General features: G+C 41.9%; 1 protein-coding gene across 2 annotated transcripts; it reads right to left on the bottom strand.

Moving 5' to 3' along the window:
* Positions 1 to 1,480: 1,480 nt before the first annotated feature.
* LOC126747357 (ecdysone-induced protein 78C) lies at positions 1,481 to 17,587 on the bottom strand. Of its 2 annotated transcripts, none has more exons than XM_050455935.1 (10): positions 17,305 to 17,587; positions 15,588 to 15,661; positions 6,273 to 6,400; positions 4,621 to 4,762; positions 4,333 to 4,565; positions 4,111 to 4,277; positions 3,820 to 4,057; positions 3,518 to 3,697; positions 3,228 to 3,462; positions 1,481 to 3,060 (listed from the first exon to the last, which is right to left on the bottom strand). In XM_050455935.1, the coding sequence occupies exons 1-9, from the start codon at positions 17,424 to 17,426 to the stop codon at positions 3,271 to 3,273; spliced, it is 1,476 nt and encodes a 491-aa protein (XP_050311892.1). In that variant the 5' UTR covers positions 17,427 to 17,587; the 3' UTR covers positions 1,481 to 3,060; positions 3,228 to 3,270. The 2 variants fall into 2 exon arrangements, with proteins under 2 accessions (XP_050311892.1, XP_050311891.1); XM_050455934.1 differs by lacking the exons at positions 15,588 to 15,661; positions 17,305 to 17,587 and adding exons at positions 11,301 to 11,523; positions 11,592 to 12,258.
* Positions 17,588 to 18,273: the final 686 nt, after the last annotated feature.

The raw sequence follows: 18,273 nt of genomic DNA, 5'->3' as shown, positions 1-18,273 counted from the left end.
CTATAGTATATTTATTTATTCGTCCTAAACGTACATATATAATTAATAAATTAATTAAGAACGTCATTTAATATAAAAATGTCAAATATGTATTGCCTTCAGATTATATTAATAATATTGTTGTAGATAGTATTTAGCAGGTTGTATACATCAATTATTCATTATATGCCTATCTAAAGCTTATCTAAAAGTGAAACGATGAGCAAAATAACGCATTTATCGAGTACAATAACAGAAATATATAATTCAAGGTACTTATAAGTGTCTTTTGAGTTCTTACAATGCGAGTATTTATCATTAATTAGGATCTTTAAACCATTTCCAACCGAAAAATGAAATATCGAGTGCGAAAACACTTTTGAGAGGCCACCAGTTGAACTCTCAATTTATTTTAATCGCTCGTTACATGAAATAACGACCTTTCATTGACCAATGTATTGTAACCAATCAAAAGCCAAATATTTTTGCATGGAACTTCGGCCTAACGAGAATACGAACAGCAGACACTGGGAATTACCGGTAAAATGTCAAATTGAAATATTTCTGTCGGCAGAACCTGAAAGATCAAAGGAATTGGTGCCGCAGTCACTTCTATGGGGTGCCCTAACATCTGAAAACTGTAACTTTTGGTACCCTAAGGTTTCCAACAACAAAAACAAGTTGGAAAAGTCAAAACTTACATCAGCCATGGTCTTCCCCTTGTAATATCACTGTTTAAGTCGATATTTGCCTATATCTCTTAAAAGAAACGTCTCTATTGGTTGAAATATTGGCCTAATATGACCAATAAGAAGCGTTGATATGTCACTCCATTGGGAGCTCTGTCGGCAAACCTGAAAGATCAAAGGGAATGGTGCTGCTGTCATTTCTATGACGTAACCAAACCTCTAAACATGTATGTGCTGTTTAGTTTTGATCAAATTAGCGATTTTGACGATAGATCGAGACTTGTTGCTTGAAATTTACTTCTGGTAACATCTTTCTGTATTAATTTTTGTCCCACGTCTCCCTGGACGTAAAGTTTGCGTCTGAAAGAATTTTAGAGCCACGTCTTCCTTGACTAAAAGGATTTGACTCCCAAGACAATTTTCGCACCCAACAAAGATGAAGAAAAGTCGAAACTTACATCAGCCATGGCTTTCCCTCTCTAAATCCTTGTTTAAGTCAATATTTGCCTATATCTCTTAAAAGAAACGTCTCTATTGGTAGAAATATTGGCCTGTTTTGACCAATAGGAATCGTTGGTATATCATTCCATTGGGAGCTCTGTCGGCAAACCTGAAAGATCAAAGGGAATGGTGCTGCTGTCATTTCTATGACGTAACCAAACCTCTAAACATGTATGTGCTGTTTAGTTTTGATCAAATTAGCGATTTTGACGATAGATCGAGACTTGTTGCTTGAAATTTACTTCTGGTAACATCTTTCTGTATTAATTTTTGTTCCACGTCTCCCTGGACGTAAAGTTTGCGTCTGAAAGAATTTTAGAGCCACGTCTTCCTTGACTAAAAGGATCTGACTCCCAAAACAATGTTCGCACCCAACAAAGATGAAGAAAAGTCGAAACTTACATCAGCCATGGCTTTCCCTCTCTAAATCCTTGTTTAAGTCAATATTTGCCTATATCTCTTAAAAGAAACGTCTCTATTGGTAGAAATATTGGCCTGTTTTGACCAATAGGAATCGTTGGTATATCATTCCATTGGGAGCTCTGTCGGCAAACCTGAAAGATCAAAGGGAATGGTGCTGCTGTCATTTCTATGACGTAACCAAACCTCTAAACATGTATGTGCTGTTTAGTTTTGATCAAATTAGCGATTTTGACGATAGATCGAGACTTGTTGCTTGAAATTTACTTCTGGTAACATCTTTCTGTATTAATTTTTGTTCCACGTCTCCCTGGACGTAAAGTTTGCGTCTGAAAGAATTTTAGAGCCACGTCTTCCTTGACTAAAAGGATCTGACTCCCAAAACAATGTTCGCACCCAACAAAGATGAAGAAAAGTCGAAACTTACATCAGCCATGGCTTTCCCTCTCTAAATCCTTGTTTAAGTCAATATTTGCCTATATCTCTTAAAAGAAACGTCTCTATTGGTAGAAATATTGGCCTGTTTTGACCAATAGGAATCGTTGGTATATCATTCCATTGGGAGCTCTGTCGGCAAACCTGAAAGATCAAAGGGAATGGTGCTGCTGTCATTTCTATGACGTAACCAAACCTCTAAACATGTATGTGCTGTTTAGTTTTGATCAAATTAACGGTCTTTCGGTTGATCGAGACTTGTTGCCTAGAATTTGCTTCTTTTATAATTTTTGAGCCACGTCTTCCTTGACTAAAAGGATCTGACTCCCCAAAACAATTTTCGCACCCAACAAAAATGGAAAAAAAAAGAAAACAAACTCCCAGTAACGACTGATATGATATTTCACTTGTAAACCTAGCGATATGATTGTATCATAATTCCCCATGTAATGGGGGGTTCCCAAGGTGGATCATTCTCGTGTGCAGTAGCCTTTGATGTTGCCGACTTGCGATGGTACTGTGTCGGTGCGCAGCATGGGAATCCCCCATTTAAAGGAAAAGCACTAATATAAACCGTTATACGCGTTACCTATTATACCCTATATTGTCTTAAGCGTTATAGAGAGCTATTGTAAAACACTGATATTGATACTGATATTATAGGTACACTGGTAGATCTAACGATAAGTTTTAACGCTAATATCAGAAAGGGTTTACACCTAAACATTTTAACCTCGTGTTGAGCATTTATCTTTAATACTAAACGCTAATACTCCTAAAACGGAGCCCGGATAGCCTCGACGGTCCGGTTTATAAATAAATCTAATTTACACCCCCGAAACAAACAAGGAAAACAAACGTGTTATTTGATAGGAATGATATGTATGTCACGCTCTACGACTAAAACAATGTGAAAAAAGTCTTATTCTGCCAGTTTAAACGTTATAAATTCTCTGGGACCCTGTCGAACGTTCGAAATTTCTGCACTTTCTGTTTCTTAACTTATTATAGCGCTAGCAAATTATTACTGATGCACCTGAAACACCAAAAACAACCAATTAGTGCCACAGAAAAGCACTGTCCCAGTGACGTCATACTGAGACACACCAATAGTGAAGCTTACACCAAGAACGCTTGACGCCAGAACAGGCAACACTCAGACTGGTGCGCATGAGTGCTAACAATGATTGAGGCGATACGTACCTTAAGATTTGTCAACTCGCCAAACAAAAAAAATCACATTTCATCACTGTAGATCGTCCTCAGACTTCGGAATGTCAAAGATTTCCGCGAACAATGGCGGTAGCGTCAGCTGCTGCCAGTGCTCCCTGAACCACTCCAGGTGGTTGTTGTGTTTCAACCCCAAGTTTCTTAATTCGAGCAGTTTTATCAGGAGGTGCGAGAAGACTTGCATGTCGTTCGCGTGGTTCCTGTTCACCTGAGAAAATCATTTTGTAACACTGGACTTTATGAGGGAGCTCGAGGGGTGGTACCTGAGCTTTCAGAGCTTCGATCAACTTCTCCTTGTGATGCTCGATGGTCTTTATATCCGTAACTCCAGACCGGTCGGCCGTGAGGAGGACAATGGCGGAAAACAGACCCACCTCGGTGTCGTTCAAGGCCAGGGAGTTGAAGGTGTTGGCGAAATGCATTAGGGATGCCACGAACTCCGTCTGAAATCCAACAACGTTAACTCCTAGGAGTAAGTCTCGTCGTGAAGGCGATTTTTGACGTTAAAGAAGACGTGGTTTAAGACTTCTTTCTAAGGGAAGCCTGAAAAACACAAAAAACTTACGTCATACATGACTTCAAGCTGCGTATGCGTGACCAAAGTTCCATCGTCGAAGAGCATCCCCTGCAGATTGGTGTACTTGGCGATGTGTGCGAGCCACACCTCGAAAAACCCCAATTTGATCAGGATCAGTTGGTCGTCCTGGCCCAAACTCCCGAACCCGGGGATGCGTTTCGCGAACTCCACCACCCTTTGCACGCTCGGCGTCATACAGGTGGCGAATTGCTGCCATAACCAACCCCTAGAAGAATAAAATTAGTCTTTCAAACTGTTGGCGCTTGCGCATCTTCTTACCTGTCAAGGTCCAAGGTTTCCGCCGTCGAAGATGCGACTGCGTCGTCCTCCCCATCTGTGGTGATATCGTCGTCCTCGTCTAGCCTGTACCTCTGGGGAGGCACCAGCGTCTTCTTCTGGAGATTGCGCATTTTCTCTTCGGTGTAGTTGCAGTTCGTGTGATGCGCCTAAAGAATAATCGGGCATTACAAGAGGTAACAGAGAAAGGACATGGTGACTTACTTGAGCTACCCCCAAAATGATATCGTACATGGGGGTGTGTTTGAGCTCGCTATCGATAACGATTAGGGGTGGCGTGGAGACGGTCGTCATGGTGGGAGAGGGGGTGGCGGGCTCGCTCGCAGTTGGCGACGGACTGACGCTCACGACGTCTGGCGCAGTCGTAGAAACCCTCGACGGGTTATCCTCCAGGCTTCTTTCTCTGGATCGTTTCGGTACTCTCCCGTATCGTACGGCTGGAATCACCCTATTTAGTCCCGAATTGGGAAAATTAAATGGGAAGATACTCACAATCCCTAGACATTCCGACTGCCAGGCATTTTTTGAACCTGCAGTACTGGCATCGGTTCCGGTTCAGTCTTATCACGAGGCACTTGCCGTCCCGCAGGCACCGGTACTCGATTTGTTTCTGGATCGAACGACGAAAAAATCCCTAGGGAGGAAATTGTTTAATGTCAGGGATGACGTGTGGCCAAAATTTCAAAGTTTAAATATTATTTGGGTCACAAGGCATATTTGAACGCCAGGGTAGATGGTTCAAGAAATATTTGAAGCAGAGGCTCGTGGAGGCAAAGACGACGTGCTGCAAGAGTTATCGTGAGGGGCGTAGCCTTGGAATTTCTTGTCACAAGGCAGGTTTTGAGGTTAAGAAGAGCCTGAGAATGACGGAAAATCCCTAGGAAGGAAATTGTTTGAATCAGTGATGACGTGTGGCCAAAATTTCAAAGTTTAAATATTATTTGGGACACAAGGCATATTTGAACGCCAGGGTAGATGGTTCAAGAAATATTTGAGGCAGAGGCTCGTCGAGGCAAAAACGACGTTACGCAAGAATTATCGTGAGAGGCGTAGCCTTGGAATTTCTTGTCACAAGGCAGGTTTTGAGGTTAAGAAGAGCCTGAGAACGACGGAAAAATCCTTAGGAAGAAAATTGTTTGAATCAGTGATGACGTGTGGCCAAAATTTCAAAGTTTAAATATTATTTGGGTCACAAGGCATATTTGAACGCCAGGGCAGAAGAGTCAAGAAATATTTGAGGCAGAGGCTCGTGGAGGCAAAGACGACGTGCTGCAAGAATTATCGTGAGGGGCGTAGCCTTGGAATTTCTTGTCACAAGGCAGGTTTTGAGGTTAAGAAGAGCCTGAGAACGACGGAAAAATCCCTAGGAAGGAAATTGTTTGAATCAGTGATGACGTGTGGCCAAAATTTCAAAGTTTAAATATTATTTGGGTCACAAGGCATATTTGAACGCCAGGGCAGAAGAGTCAAGAAATATTTGAGGCAGAGGCTCGTGGAGGCAAAGACGACGTGCTGCAAGAATTATCGTGAGGGGCGTAGCCTTGGAATTTCTTGTCACAAGGCAGGTTTTGAGGTTAAGAAGAGCCTGAGAACGACGGAAAAATCCCTAGGAAGGAAATTGTTTGAATCAGTGATGACGTGTGGCCAAAATTTCAAAGTTTAAATATTATTTGGGACACAAGGCATATTTGACTGCCAGGGCAGATGGTTCAAAAAATATTTGAGGCAGAGGCTAGTCGAGGCAAAGACAACGTGCTGCAAAAATTATCGTGAGAGGCAAAGCCTTCGAATTTCTTGTCACAAGACAGGTTTTGAGGTTAAGGAGAGCCTGGAAGATGAAATCTATTCTAGTAGACCTAAATAATGTGGGAGGCATCTGCGCATACGGAAATTCTGACGCTATTAAGGACGTGGGTTAAGAATTATGGTGAGAGACGCATGTTTTCACATTAAGGAAGACGTAGTTTAAGAATCTTTAGAGGCAAATATATGTGGAAGCAAATTTTGACGGCCAGGAAGGCGTGTGTCAAGAATCATTTGAGAGAAAGTTGGATTAAACACTTGCCGAGGCAGGTTTGCCTCGGCGAGGCAAATGCAAGAAAGAGATTGAGTAAATCCCTTGTGACCGTTGATTTTCTACTTACTTTGCAGCCTTCACATGAAGTGACCCCGTAGTGGTAACCTGAAGCCTTATCTCCGCAAACCTTACATGGAACGAACGTCTTCGTCGTGCTTGAGCTGTTTGAATCTGCCGCCACGTAGTTGCTCTGTTCTAAAACGTAAAGTAAACAACATTAGGACCGTTAAATCACTTCAGGGGGTTAAGCTGTGAGAGATAAAGATGGAAATAACGAAGCCCCAGAGTTGGGCGCTCACGAATGTCTTCTGCATATCCCAAGAAGACAGTTTTTCTTGCATTTATCAGTAAAAGCAGAAAAAAAACCGTATATCTAGAGGAAAATAAAATGTAATAGTGTACCCGAATATGGCGTAATCCGGAATGCGGAAGAAACCTTATATCATCCTGCCACGAGCAGAATTGCCGCCGATCCACTTCGCTATATATATATATATATATATATATAATAACGGATTATCTCGGAATTTCTCGCTCGTATATACGATATAATGTACCCGAAAGGCTGAAGTATATCCTCCATTTTCACGATAATTAATATCTTTAATGCTTCGCCATCTTGTCTGACCGGAGAGTGAAGGTGTCTCATTATGGGATCCTATTATCGAGGTATCCCAAGCCTCCTCCCTTTTGACATTCATTTTGCTTTCAAGATGGCGACCTTTACGTCACAAGATTGGTTAAGATGAGGTAAGTCAGACGCAAATGGCAGTTCGAATTTTCAAAATGGCGGTTGATGGAGCAGGCAGGCATTACCTGATGGGAATAGAAATTGATAATTGCCTGGAATTACGAATAAACCCAATTGCCTGGAAAAAATAAGGAGTTACTCTAGTTGCCTTGGAGAAATCAGGAATGACTCCTGATCGAGGGAGCTGTCACTGTTTGAAAATGGCGGATAGGAGGCCATTTTGGAAAAATAACAACCAGAAAGTAGAATGGCGATGGCCTCAAGGAGTCATCTCCCTAAATCCATTTTGTGTCCTCTCTTTCAGCTGGACTGTATAAAAGCAGTTAGTGGCCGACCCCGTTTCTCTCGCACGTAATAAATGACGTCCTTGGACTTGAAAACGTCCAGCATATCGATCCAGGGCCGCATTTTATATGAAAATTCACGTTTTTCTCAACATCCCTGCAGATCGCACAGGATAACCGTCCAAATGGCACCGTAAATCGTCGTAAGAGCGTCTTTGGGTTCGTGGGAATGCCACTACGTGTCTTAGACGAGATCCCTATCTCCTACTGGGGTCTAGCAGGAGACGTTCTAAGGCGAAAAAAAGGATCAACTTCTTCCATTTACATAAAAAGAGGTTTATAGTGTAAATGACCTACGACAATGGGTTGTTTACTACCATATGATGGTGCTGCGATGCACCACAGACGTATGCTTATAATGATGACATAACCCATGGGTTCCGTTAGGTTTCGTGATGGAAAATAAATCATTTCTGGTCCGTTGCTCTCTGTATGTATAAGCAATTTTAATTATTAGAGAGTTTCTATTGATGATTGCCTTTAACTGTCCGAACGAATCCAAGATTAAGCGTTAGGTGAAGAAAATCAAGTGAGTTGCCAAGGGTTGGAGGAAGAAAGAGTGAGTTGACCTGGTAAAAGCGAGACAGAGTTGCGCAATGAGGAACAGAAATATTGACAAAAGAAAAACGACAATTTATTGCACAACACGAGGAAAATGCGCCTCTAATGCCAGTTATACAATAGCAACAAAACTAATAAAGTTTTAAAACCAAATAGATCGATAACTGGTAAACTGGCGTTTCAAAGGCGGCGAAATGCAACTTTCTACATTGTCACGTTTCTCATGATCTTTATGCATTCGATTCGGTTCTTTGGAGAGAAAATTTCGCGTGTATGTTTGCGGTTCTCTTCCTCGTGGTGCTGTCGAATATCGTTGCATAACGGTAATACCGAAAGGCATTCCGATTTATGGGTTTTAACCATTTGGAAATTGGCGAATTTCTATTGGGGACGCTAGAGGGCTTTTCGGAGAGCAATTTGATGTACCGATGTTTTTTGTATCTCAATAACTCACTGAGTTAGAGACAGTTCTATGAGCCAAGGTCCACAGTGCAAATTCGACTTTCGAGGTAGCTCTCAATGGCACACGAGAACTGTTCAATATATTGACGTAATTCTTTTAGAACAAGGTTAGGGGATTCTTAAGACTGTGCTTAAGATCTGACAACCCCTTCTAGCTCAGGCACTCACTCAGCTAGAGCCATTCGAACCAAGCCACATTTAATCAAGTTTTTTTTACAACGAATCGACTTCAATCCAGGATAATATGAAAGCTATTCCAGGAATTCCTGTGGGGTTTTTCATTTGGGGCTAGAAAAGTTTTTGACAATTAATTTGACATACTGTTGTCTTCTGTAGCCCAAGAACTCACTGAGTTAGAGGCAGTTCTATGAGTCAAGGTCCAAAGTGCAAATTGGACTTTCGAGGTAGCTCTCAATGGCACACGAGAACTGTTCAATATATTGACGTAATTCTTTTAGAACAGGATTAAGGGATTCCTCAGAATATGCTTGAGATCTGAAAACCTCTTCTAGCTCAGGTACTCACTGAGCTAGAGCCATTCGAACCAAGTCACATTTAATCAAGTTTATTTTTCCAACGAATCGACTTCAGTCCAGGATAATATGAAAGCTATTCCAGGAATTCCTGGAGGGTTTTCATATGGGGCTGGAAAAGTTCTTGACAATTAATTTGACATATGGTTATCTTCTGTAGCTCAAGAACTCACTGAGTTAGAGGCAGTTCTATGAGCTAAGGTCCACAGTGCAAGTTGGACTTTCGAGGTAGCTCTCAATGGCACACGAGAACTGTTCAATATATTGAGGTAATTCATTTAGAATAGGATTAAGGGATTCCTCAGAATATGCTTGAGATCTGAAAACCCCTTCTAGCTCAGGTACTCACTGAGCTAGAGCCATTCGAACAAAGCCACAATTAATCAAGTTTTTTTTACAACGAATCGACTTCGATCCAAGATAATATGAAAGCTATTCCAGGAATTCTTATGGGGATTTCATGTGGGGCTAGAAAAGTTCTTGGCAAATAATTTGACATACTGTTATCCCATGTAGCTCAAGAACTCACTGACTTAAAGCGAGTTTTATGAGTTCAAACTCAGACCAAAAGTGTGATACATTTAAACCCATGCCCAACAAAAACCAGCAGAGATATTTGGACAATTCTTTCAGGAGGTTACAGGGTGCCTGAATTCTCACTAGGGTTCAGATCTGGCCAATGGGACGGCCTGTAAATAGCGTCTCGTAAAACACGCGGAGCTGAATGCATTTTATTCCCATACACCTGGCCGACTTTAACCGTTGAGTTACAATGGACCGAGTCACAAAAAAGTACCCTTTAATAAAACCGGGGAGGCCACTTAACGCACGCATCTTATATAAGAGCCCCCACGGACCAGCGGCCAAAAGAACGAAAAAGAAAAACTGGTTTTATCATCATCGTTCTTCGATATATTCTTCTTTTATACCATCAAGGACGTTGAACCGGCCCGGGGAGGACACATTATGTATTTATTCAAAAACGAGATTCCGCGCCTCGGTCGGTTCCGGTGTTAATAATAATTAACTTTTATATGGCACATGGGCCGAGGAATTTCTGTTTATTTTGCCTTATTTGTTTGTTTTGCCCTGACGAGACCCGACGACCCGAAACCGGCGTGAAATGGTCGAGAGATAAGTTGCACGGAAATTGGGGCAGTAGTTTCGCAGATTTTAGGGCTCAAAGTTAAATGGTCGAAGGACAAGCTTGGATAGCATTTTTACAGCATATTTTCTGAGTCTTATGGTTTTTATTTCATGAAAATGCTTCAATTATTTCCTGAGATATCAGGCTTTAAATTGAGTGGTCACCTTGGAGATCAAACAGCCCATTTGGTCACCGCTGCACAAAAAATTGGATATTTCTTCAGTTATTTCTCGTAATGAAAATATATTAAACAGAGTTTCTATAAAACACATTTCTAAGCATTATGCTTTTTGTTTCATGAAAATGCTTCAATTACTTCCTGAGATATCAGGCTTTAAAGCGGGTGGTCACCTTGGAGATGAAACAGCCCCTTTGGGCACCACTGCACAAAAAATTGGATATTTCTTCAATTATGTCTCGTAATGAAAATATTTTAAACAGATTCTCTATAAAACACATTTCTTAGCATTATGCTTTTTGTTTCATGAAAATGCTTCAATTACTTCTCGAGATATCAGGCTTTAAAGTGGGTGGTCACCTTGGAGGTCAAACAAGTCTTTTGGGCACCACTATACCAAAATTCGAATATCTCTTTAACTATTTCTTGAATTGGCTTGAACAGTAAATAAAATTTGTATAGTATACTTTTCTGGATATTCCGCCCTTTATTCCATGAAAATCGTTCAATTAGTTCTTGAGATGTTCGACTTTGAAGTGAGTTCTCACCTTAGAGATCAGACATCACTTTTGGGCACCACTAGACAAAAAGTCTGATATTTCGAAAACTATTACTTGGATCTCTTTGAACATTAAACAATATTTATAAATCATAGTTTCCTGAGTATTATGCCTCTTGATCCAAGGAAATCCCTCTACAACTTCTCTAGCCTCTAGACTTGTGAGTGCTCACCTTGGAGACCATACATTCTTCTTAGGCAAGAACCCTGATATTTCCAAAACTATGACAAGGACCAATTTGAACCTTAAGGAATATTTGTGAAGCATACTTTCCTGAGTACTTTGCATCTTATTTCAATAAAATGCCTCCACAACTTTTCTAGCCCCTGGACTTCGAAGTGAGTGCTCACCTTGGAGACTATACATTCTTCTTAGACAAGAACCCTGATATTTCCAAAACTATAACAAGGACCAATTTGAACCTTAAGGAACACTTATAGAGACTACTTCCCTGGACAGTTTGCGTCTTATTCCAAAAAAATCCTTCGACAATTTTCCAAGATCCTGGACTTTAAAGTGAGCGACCCCGGACACCTTCACCCTTAAAAACCCTCCTCACCTTGCTTGACCACAGCCCCGCCAGGGGGCGTCTCCGGCTGCTGCTGCTGCTGCGAAATCACCAAAGCGTTACAACCCCCCAAGTCACTCGTGGTCAACTGAAGGGGCGGCGGCTGAATATGGATGGGGGCGAGGTGCACCAGCACCGGGGGCTGAGGCGGCTGCGGCGAAGACTCCCCCGCCGTGGGCGAGGACTCGACCGAACCGGGATCACTAAATCCACCCTAAACATGACCACCATTCATATCAACCCCTTTATCAAAACCAGTGAGTGAGCTAAGGGACTTTTTACCTGGGCGGCGCTGTTATCCTCGGCGCTATCGAAAAAACACAAATTAAACTCACTGCCTGCGTCGAAGGTTACCTCGGGGGTGATTTTGTCGGGGGAGGGCGCACCACCTAGCGGACCACTCAGCGTTTGCTCGATTTTGTATACGTCCATACTGACGGATCCTACCACCGGTCGCGAACACTACCACTTCGGGGGGCCATCGTTTCTTCAGCCACCCCTCTCGCGACAAATTCGGCATTAATTTATCACCACTATCTGGGTTGGAGTCTTAATTGCACTGAGGGAGCACACGAACACCAGAACTGGGGGTAGGGTGGGCGTTATTTGATCACCACTAGGGGTTGGAGCGTTGCCCTGGGAAGACCCCTTGGGGTCTAATTGCACCGAGGAAGCACACGGACACCAGAGGAAGAGGAGGAAATTGGCGAGTCGGGGGTAGTTTGGACGCGTATTACGTGGTACGACCGCATGATGGTCGAGAGGCACTAGGATGTCGCGGTCTACCGGTGCGATTGTTGTGTAATCCCGAGGTGCTCTCGTGGTGCCGTGGGCCGAAGAGCAGGAGGGACACGCCGTCGAGGTTCAAAGACCCCTGCACGTAGCAGCAGGAGAAGAAACCGAAGAATGGTGGTACGGTTCCGAACGAGAGGCATTTGCGAAGCCTTCACTAACCGATGGTGCTTCGCGACAGAAACTTCTGCTGCCGAGGAACCGTACTATAGTGACGAAAAGAAGCAGAAGATTCTTTACAATATAAAACGCTTCATAATAATAATAATAATGTTGTAACAAAGCGCCTCTAGGAAGAAGAAACTGGGGGTCGTGACACGCAGCAAGCAGGAAGAAGCGGAGGGTTTTTCTTCGGAATATCTCTCTCGATGGTTGTCAATGCGGGATTTTAAAATTCAACGGCGGTTGATAAGAGCGTCAGCTCGATCATCATAATCAACCGGTTTGATTTCATCGGATGCTGATGGGAGTCGTATTCGTAAATGTTTTATAAAGTTCGTTCACTCCTCGTCGTCGATAATCTATCATCTTATAAGGGCCCGCAGCTGGGAATTTAACGCGCTGTTTTTTAGTTTGAATGAGGTCTATTGAACAGTCTCCTTTTTGTTTTATTAAAATACCTCTATTAGTTCTCGAGATTTCGCAGTTTAAAGGGGCAACTTGATGATTCGGCAAGGTTTGTTGGACTTATCGCCCAAAAAGACTGGATATTTGCGAAATTTAGCTTGGACTGCTTTGGAATATGAAAGGCATATGTAGAACACATTCGTCTGGATATTAAGTTATATCCATAATAGTTATCTTCTAGAATAGTTATATATGTTTAAATTAGTGCAAGCTAAAACTTTGAAAATATCGGAGTTTTTATGCAGTAGTGCCCAAAAACCACGTCTGCTCTTTAAGGTGACCACTCGCTTCAAAGTGGAATATCTCGAAAACCACTTGGAATATTTTCATGAAACAAGAAGCTTAATATTGAGAAAGTTATCTACTAGACCAGTTATATGGGTTGAAATAATTTAAAGCTGAAATTTTGAAAATATCGGAGTTTTTATGCAGTAGTGCCCAAAAACCACGTCTGCTCTTTCAGCTGACCACTCGCTTCAAAGTGGAATATCTCAATAACCACTTGGAATATTTTTATGAAACAAGATGCTTATTATTAAAAAAGTTATCTTCTAAAATAGTTAGATGAGTTAAAATCAGTGCAAGCTGAAATTTTGAAAATATCAGAGGTTTTATGCAGTGGTGCCCAAAAACCACGTCTGCTCTTTAAGGTGAGCACTCGCTTCAAAGTGGAATATCTCAATAACCACTTGGGATATTTTCATGAAACAAGAAGCTTAATATTGAGAAAGTTATCTACTAGCGATTAAAGCGAGTGGTCAGCTGAAAGAGCAGACGTGGTTTTTGGGCAGTACTGCATAAAAACTCCGATATTTTGAAAATTTCAGCTTGAAATTATTTCAGCTCATATAACTGTTCTAGTAAATAACTTTCTCAATATTAAGCTTCTTGTTTCATGAAAATATCCCAAGTGGTTATTGAGATATCCGACTTTGAAGTGAGTGATCACCCTGAGGATCAAACCTTATTTTTGGACACCACAACATATAAAGTCCTATATTATCAAAACTGAAAGTGAAACAAATATGAACCATAAACGACTATTCTAGTGAATAATTTTCTCGATAGAGAACTTCTTGTTTCATGAAAATATTCCAATTATTTCTTGAGATATCCGATTTGGAAGCGAGTGGTCAATCTGAGGTTAAAACCTTGTTTATGGACACCACCACATATAAAGACCTATATTATGAAAACGATAACTTGAACTATTTTTAACCTTAAGCAACTATTCTAGAAAATATATTTCTTAATACAGAACTTCTTGATTCATAAAAATATTCCAATTATTTCTTGAGATATCTGACTTTGAAGCGAGTGGTCACCTTGAGGCTCAGACCTTGCTCTTGGACACCACTGCACAAAAACTGCTGTAACATCAAAAGTTTTATTTAAACAAATTTCAACTTTGAACAACCATTTAGTGCCTATTCTTCTCAACATAAAACTTCTTATCTTATGAAAACATTTGGAGTAGTTACTGAGATTTTCTAGTTGGAGTGGTTTGATTCTTCCAGACAGTTGAGCCTTGAAGTTTCTTGAAAACTCGACTTGAAGCATCTCTTTTGCCAAAAAATCTCTCGAATAATTCATTTCCTAAGTGAGCGAGCGCGGCTCTCTGATAACGACATCGAGTGGTTCTTGTGGGTCAACGTACCCAGCGGTTATTCCTCCTCTTCTTCTTCTTCTTCGTCTTCTTCTTAAGCTGCCGATGCCATACGAAGAAGAGAAGGCCCCGGGGCTGCGCTCCCAGGAATACCACCGCCATTTTTATTTTTCGGTTTAATCACCGATAGGAGAACTATGGCGATTACGTCACGTACTAACCCTCGTAAAAAAGGGGCAAAAGCGAGCAGCGCAGTTCATTTAATCGTATTGAAAGAAGGTAAATTGCCTTAACCATTGTACGTTTCTTTGCACCCGTTGCTCCTTTCTCCATTAACTACATAAAATCGTCTAAAGTCATTATCTCCGCGTTTCTTTTCGGTCTTTATTCTTCTGGGTGAAGACCGGCGAGCGCTCTGATAAATTGATTTATGGTGCCCAAAGTGATTCCTGCCTAATGGCTTAATGGGTAACATCCATTAATACGAAGAAGTTTATTAAACAGTTTCCATTCACAGCGATTGTGGAATAATTCCACAGCTAGAGGTTTATATTCGGTTGGTCTCTTGAAAAAAGGTGTGAACTGCCTGAAGACAGAAATCAGTACAGGCAGTCGAATAAATGCAATAATTGAAATGACAAATCCATGGCTCAACTGCCTGGAATCATTCGTAATAAATTTAGGTGGTGATGGTTCAATTAAACTCGACTTTCTGTGAAACTACTGGTCGGAATCGAATGAGACCAACACCAAAACATCCAGAACACGTCCCTCTACAAACCCTGTCGAAGATTCAATTAAAACCGAACCGAGTCCTTCTCAGAACAATAAATCAACAAGTTTAAATTTAGACGAGAGCCACTCCTTCCTTCTCCTTACCATATTCGAGAGCCGACTAACTGGCTGTTCGTTTTCGCGCAAAAAAAAAAATTAATTACATCACGAGCGGCCGATGAGGTGCCATTGGCCTTTTAATCTTTCAGGATGATGATGATGATGATGATGATGATGATTGTGGTGATCGTGATGCTGGTAGTGGACCTCGTTTAACATTGACATCACAGGAGCGCCGCGATATAAAACTGGTTCAAAGATGAACGGAAATCCTCTTAAATCAATAATAATGTGGGAAAAACATTAATAAATTAAAGTGATGATCGATAGCGAGCGACCGGTTCTTGCAGCAAAACGCTCCCATTAATATTTAATTCGGTTTTTAATTGAAAAATTCATATAAGGATGTGCTTGTTTACCTTTTATTGCTATCGGACTTGGACTGGATGCCTCCAATGGGCTGCCTGGGCTGGATCCAGCGTCTGGCTTGATGCTGAAACAAAACAACCACATTTAGAAGAAGCCATTTTGCTTTTTCCCCTTCCCCAACCCCAAATGCACGATAATCCTGTTAGTTTTATGCTCTTCTAGGCCTGTCAAATGTTTGACAGGTAATATCTCAAGACAGTAACCACTGATTCACTAGCGGTCTTCTCTGGTCCATTGGGACAAGCCCTTAGTACACTTCTGCCAAATTATATATTAATTGAACTTGATTTAAGCCTTTTATGAATTTTTAAATTCGTTCAGAGGTTCGTGCCTCTTCAATTACCTGTCAAATGTTTGAAAAGTGATCTCTTAAGATATTAGTGACCGATTAACTTGCGGTTTTCTGCGTTCGAATGATGCAACGCTTTAGTATGTCTCTGCTAAATTTCATTTAAATTGGACCCGATTTAAATTTTTTATGACGTTTTCAAGTCTCCCTCCCGAAAATAATTAGGGCATCGCTGGATCCCGCCGTCGCGTGGCCTCCCCTTTATCTGTTTATATACGTCATCCTCCCCCCAAATTCCCCCCCACCTCCTCGGCCCAAAATGGAAACTGGAAACAAACGGGAATAAATCTGGATCCGTTCGGAAACAGGTCACGTAGAAATAAACGTTATAACTGTCGGGAGTTTCGGGAGTCCCTTATAAGTGGAATAAATCCTTGAATAGACGTTTCATTTTATCCGTGTCCGGGAAAATTGACGTTTGGAGTTTTGGAAGTATGACGGTCGTCGGAATTGTATGTCAGACTTTTAAAGATTGTTTAACGACTTTAGAGACGGAATAAACCAGGGCGAAGCTTACAGCAGATCAGTTATCCATTGACTTGACAATTTGTCTCCTGCAAGACAAGAATGATTCGAACCATTCCTAAGAGCTTACCGAGTAACACTCTGTGATTCACGCAATCGAATGCTTTGGAGAAATCTTAGAAGACCGCTGTGGCACGTCACCTATATTGAAGCTTAAATAAAGGTCTTTCAGAAAGACAAACGTTGCATCGTTCGTGCTTAAACCCTCCCGAAACTCAAACTAATACTTGCTTAAAATGCTGTGCTCATCATTCTTTGCTTAGCCAACATTTCTATGATCTTAGAGAGACAGAGGTTAAAGTGAGATGGACCTATAACTAGCATCGTCATTTGGTTCACCACCTTTAATAATTTCTTTAGGCAATTGGACTCTGAAGTCATCTCTTACTTCTTCCAGGCAGTTGAAGGCTTTCTAAAGGTTATAAGGGGGTAATTGTTTGGAAGAAACAAGTGTTCAGATTCCAAATGCCTGAAAGAAAAACATTACCTCAATTGCTTTGAAGCAATACGAAAAACGTCTCCAATAATTTAAGAAAGGCTTTAACTACCTGAAAAAAAGGAACGAATAAAGAAGGTCAACTGCTTGGGATGTCCACCAAACTCAGTTCAGTACACATGACCCTATGTCTATTTTTAACCCAAGAACGCGTGTCCAAATCAAAACATGACCCGCTTAATCCAGGCTAACATTGGTACAGAGCAACAGACCGATAAAACCACGAGTGCACTCGTGCGTGCACGCCTAATCCAGACTATTTTCAAACCCCAGAAGATTCCCTTTGATCCAGGGCAGGAAAGGTGGGCAAAAGCGATGCGTCGCTGCACTCACTCACCTGGAATCGGGAGCGTTTTCCACCGCTCCAGGAAACGACGTCGTCTCCACGTTGCCACCATCCCGCTCGGTCGAAGGGTCTCCCGTGGGAGACGTGGTGGAGCTGGCCACCGCTGCCTCCATGGCTGCTGCTGCTTCTTCGGGGGGCCATAGGGGCCCCCCGCGTTATCGCGTCGCGACGGTGCGTTTCTTCGTCCGTCGCATCATCAGTTTCCAAGTTAAAGTGGGACACGAGGTGCCCCCGCGGTCTCGGCGAGGCACGAACTACTAACGGGGTGTCTCTGGCCCGGACCGGGAGCCGTTCGGGAACGCTCTGGATTGCGCACGCTCCGCGGCTTCTATAAGGGGGTTTGTAGGGAACCGGGATAATCGACTGAGGGGGAGGGGGTTATGCGGACCGGAGGCTCGAGGTGCATATTGTGCCGGTCTAGTTTCGTTTGTTGTGGAAATGCCGTCCACATGGGGATGCCCTTGTTTGGTTCAATGTAAATTGATCCAGTAATACGAATGTTGATGTTTGAAGAGTGATTTTGTACTGTACAGGCACTTTTCTGAATATTCTAGGCAGTTAAACTCGTTTCTGCCAAGCGTTTCTTATGGTCTTTCTGCATGGAAACGCACAAAGCCAAGGTTCTGTGCGCCAATCCGCCATTTTAAGATTTAAAAATGTCACATTTATGCCAAACGAGGCTGCTACAGCCATAAGCCACACCCCAAATTTATAATAGGCCAATCACAAGCCGTGAAATCCTTGAAATATTGAAATATTACCCCAAAAACAGTGAAAACCTTGAAAGACTTGCTGGATAAACTCATCTCATGGCCAAACGACCATTTTGAGACACACAAATGACATGTGAAAGCCAAAAAAGGCTCTTGCAGCCATAAGTTACGCCCCAAATTTATAATAGGCCAATCACAAGCCGTGAAATCCTTGAAATACTGAAATATTACCCCAGAAAGAGTGAAA

This window comes from Anthonomus grandis, chromosome 19 (genome assembly GCF_022605725.1).
Source record: "Anthonomus grandis grandis chromosome 19, icAntGran1.3, whole genome shotgun sequence".
NCBI lineage: Eukaryota > Metazoa > Arthropoda > Insecta > Coleoptera > Curculionidae > Anthonomus > Anthonomus grandis.
This window is presented reverse-complemented; position numbering and strand designations above follow the sequence as displayed.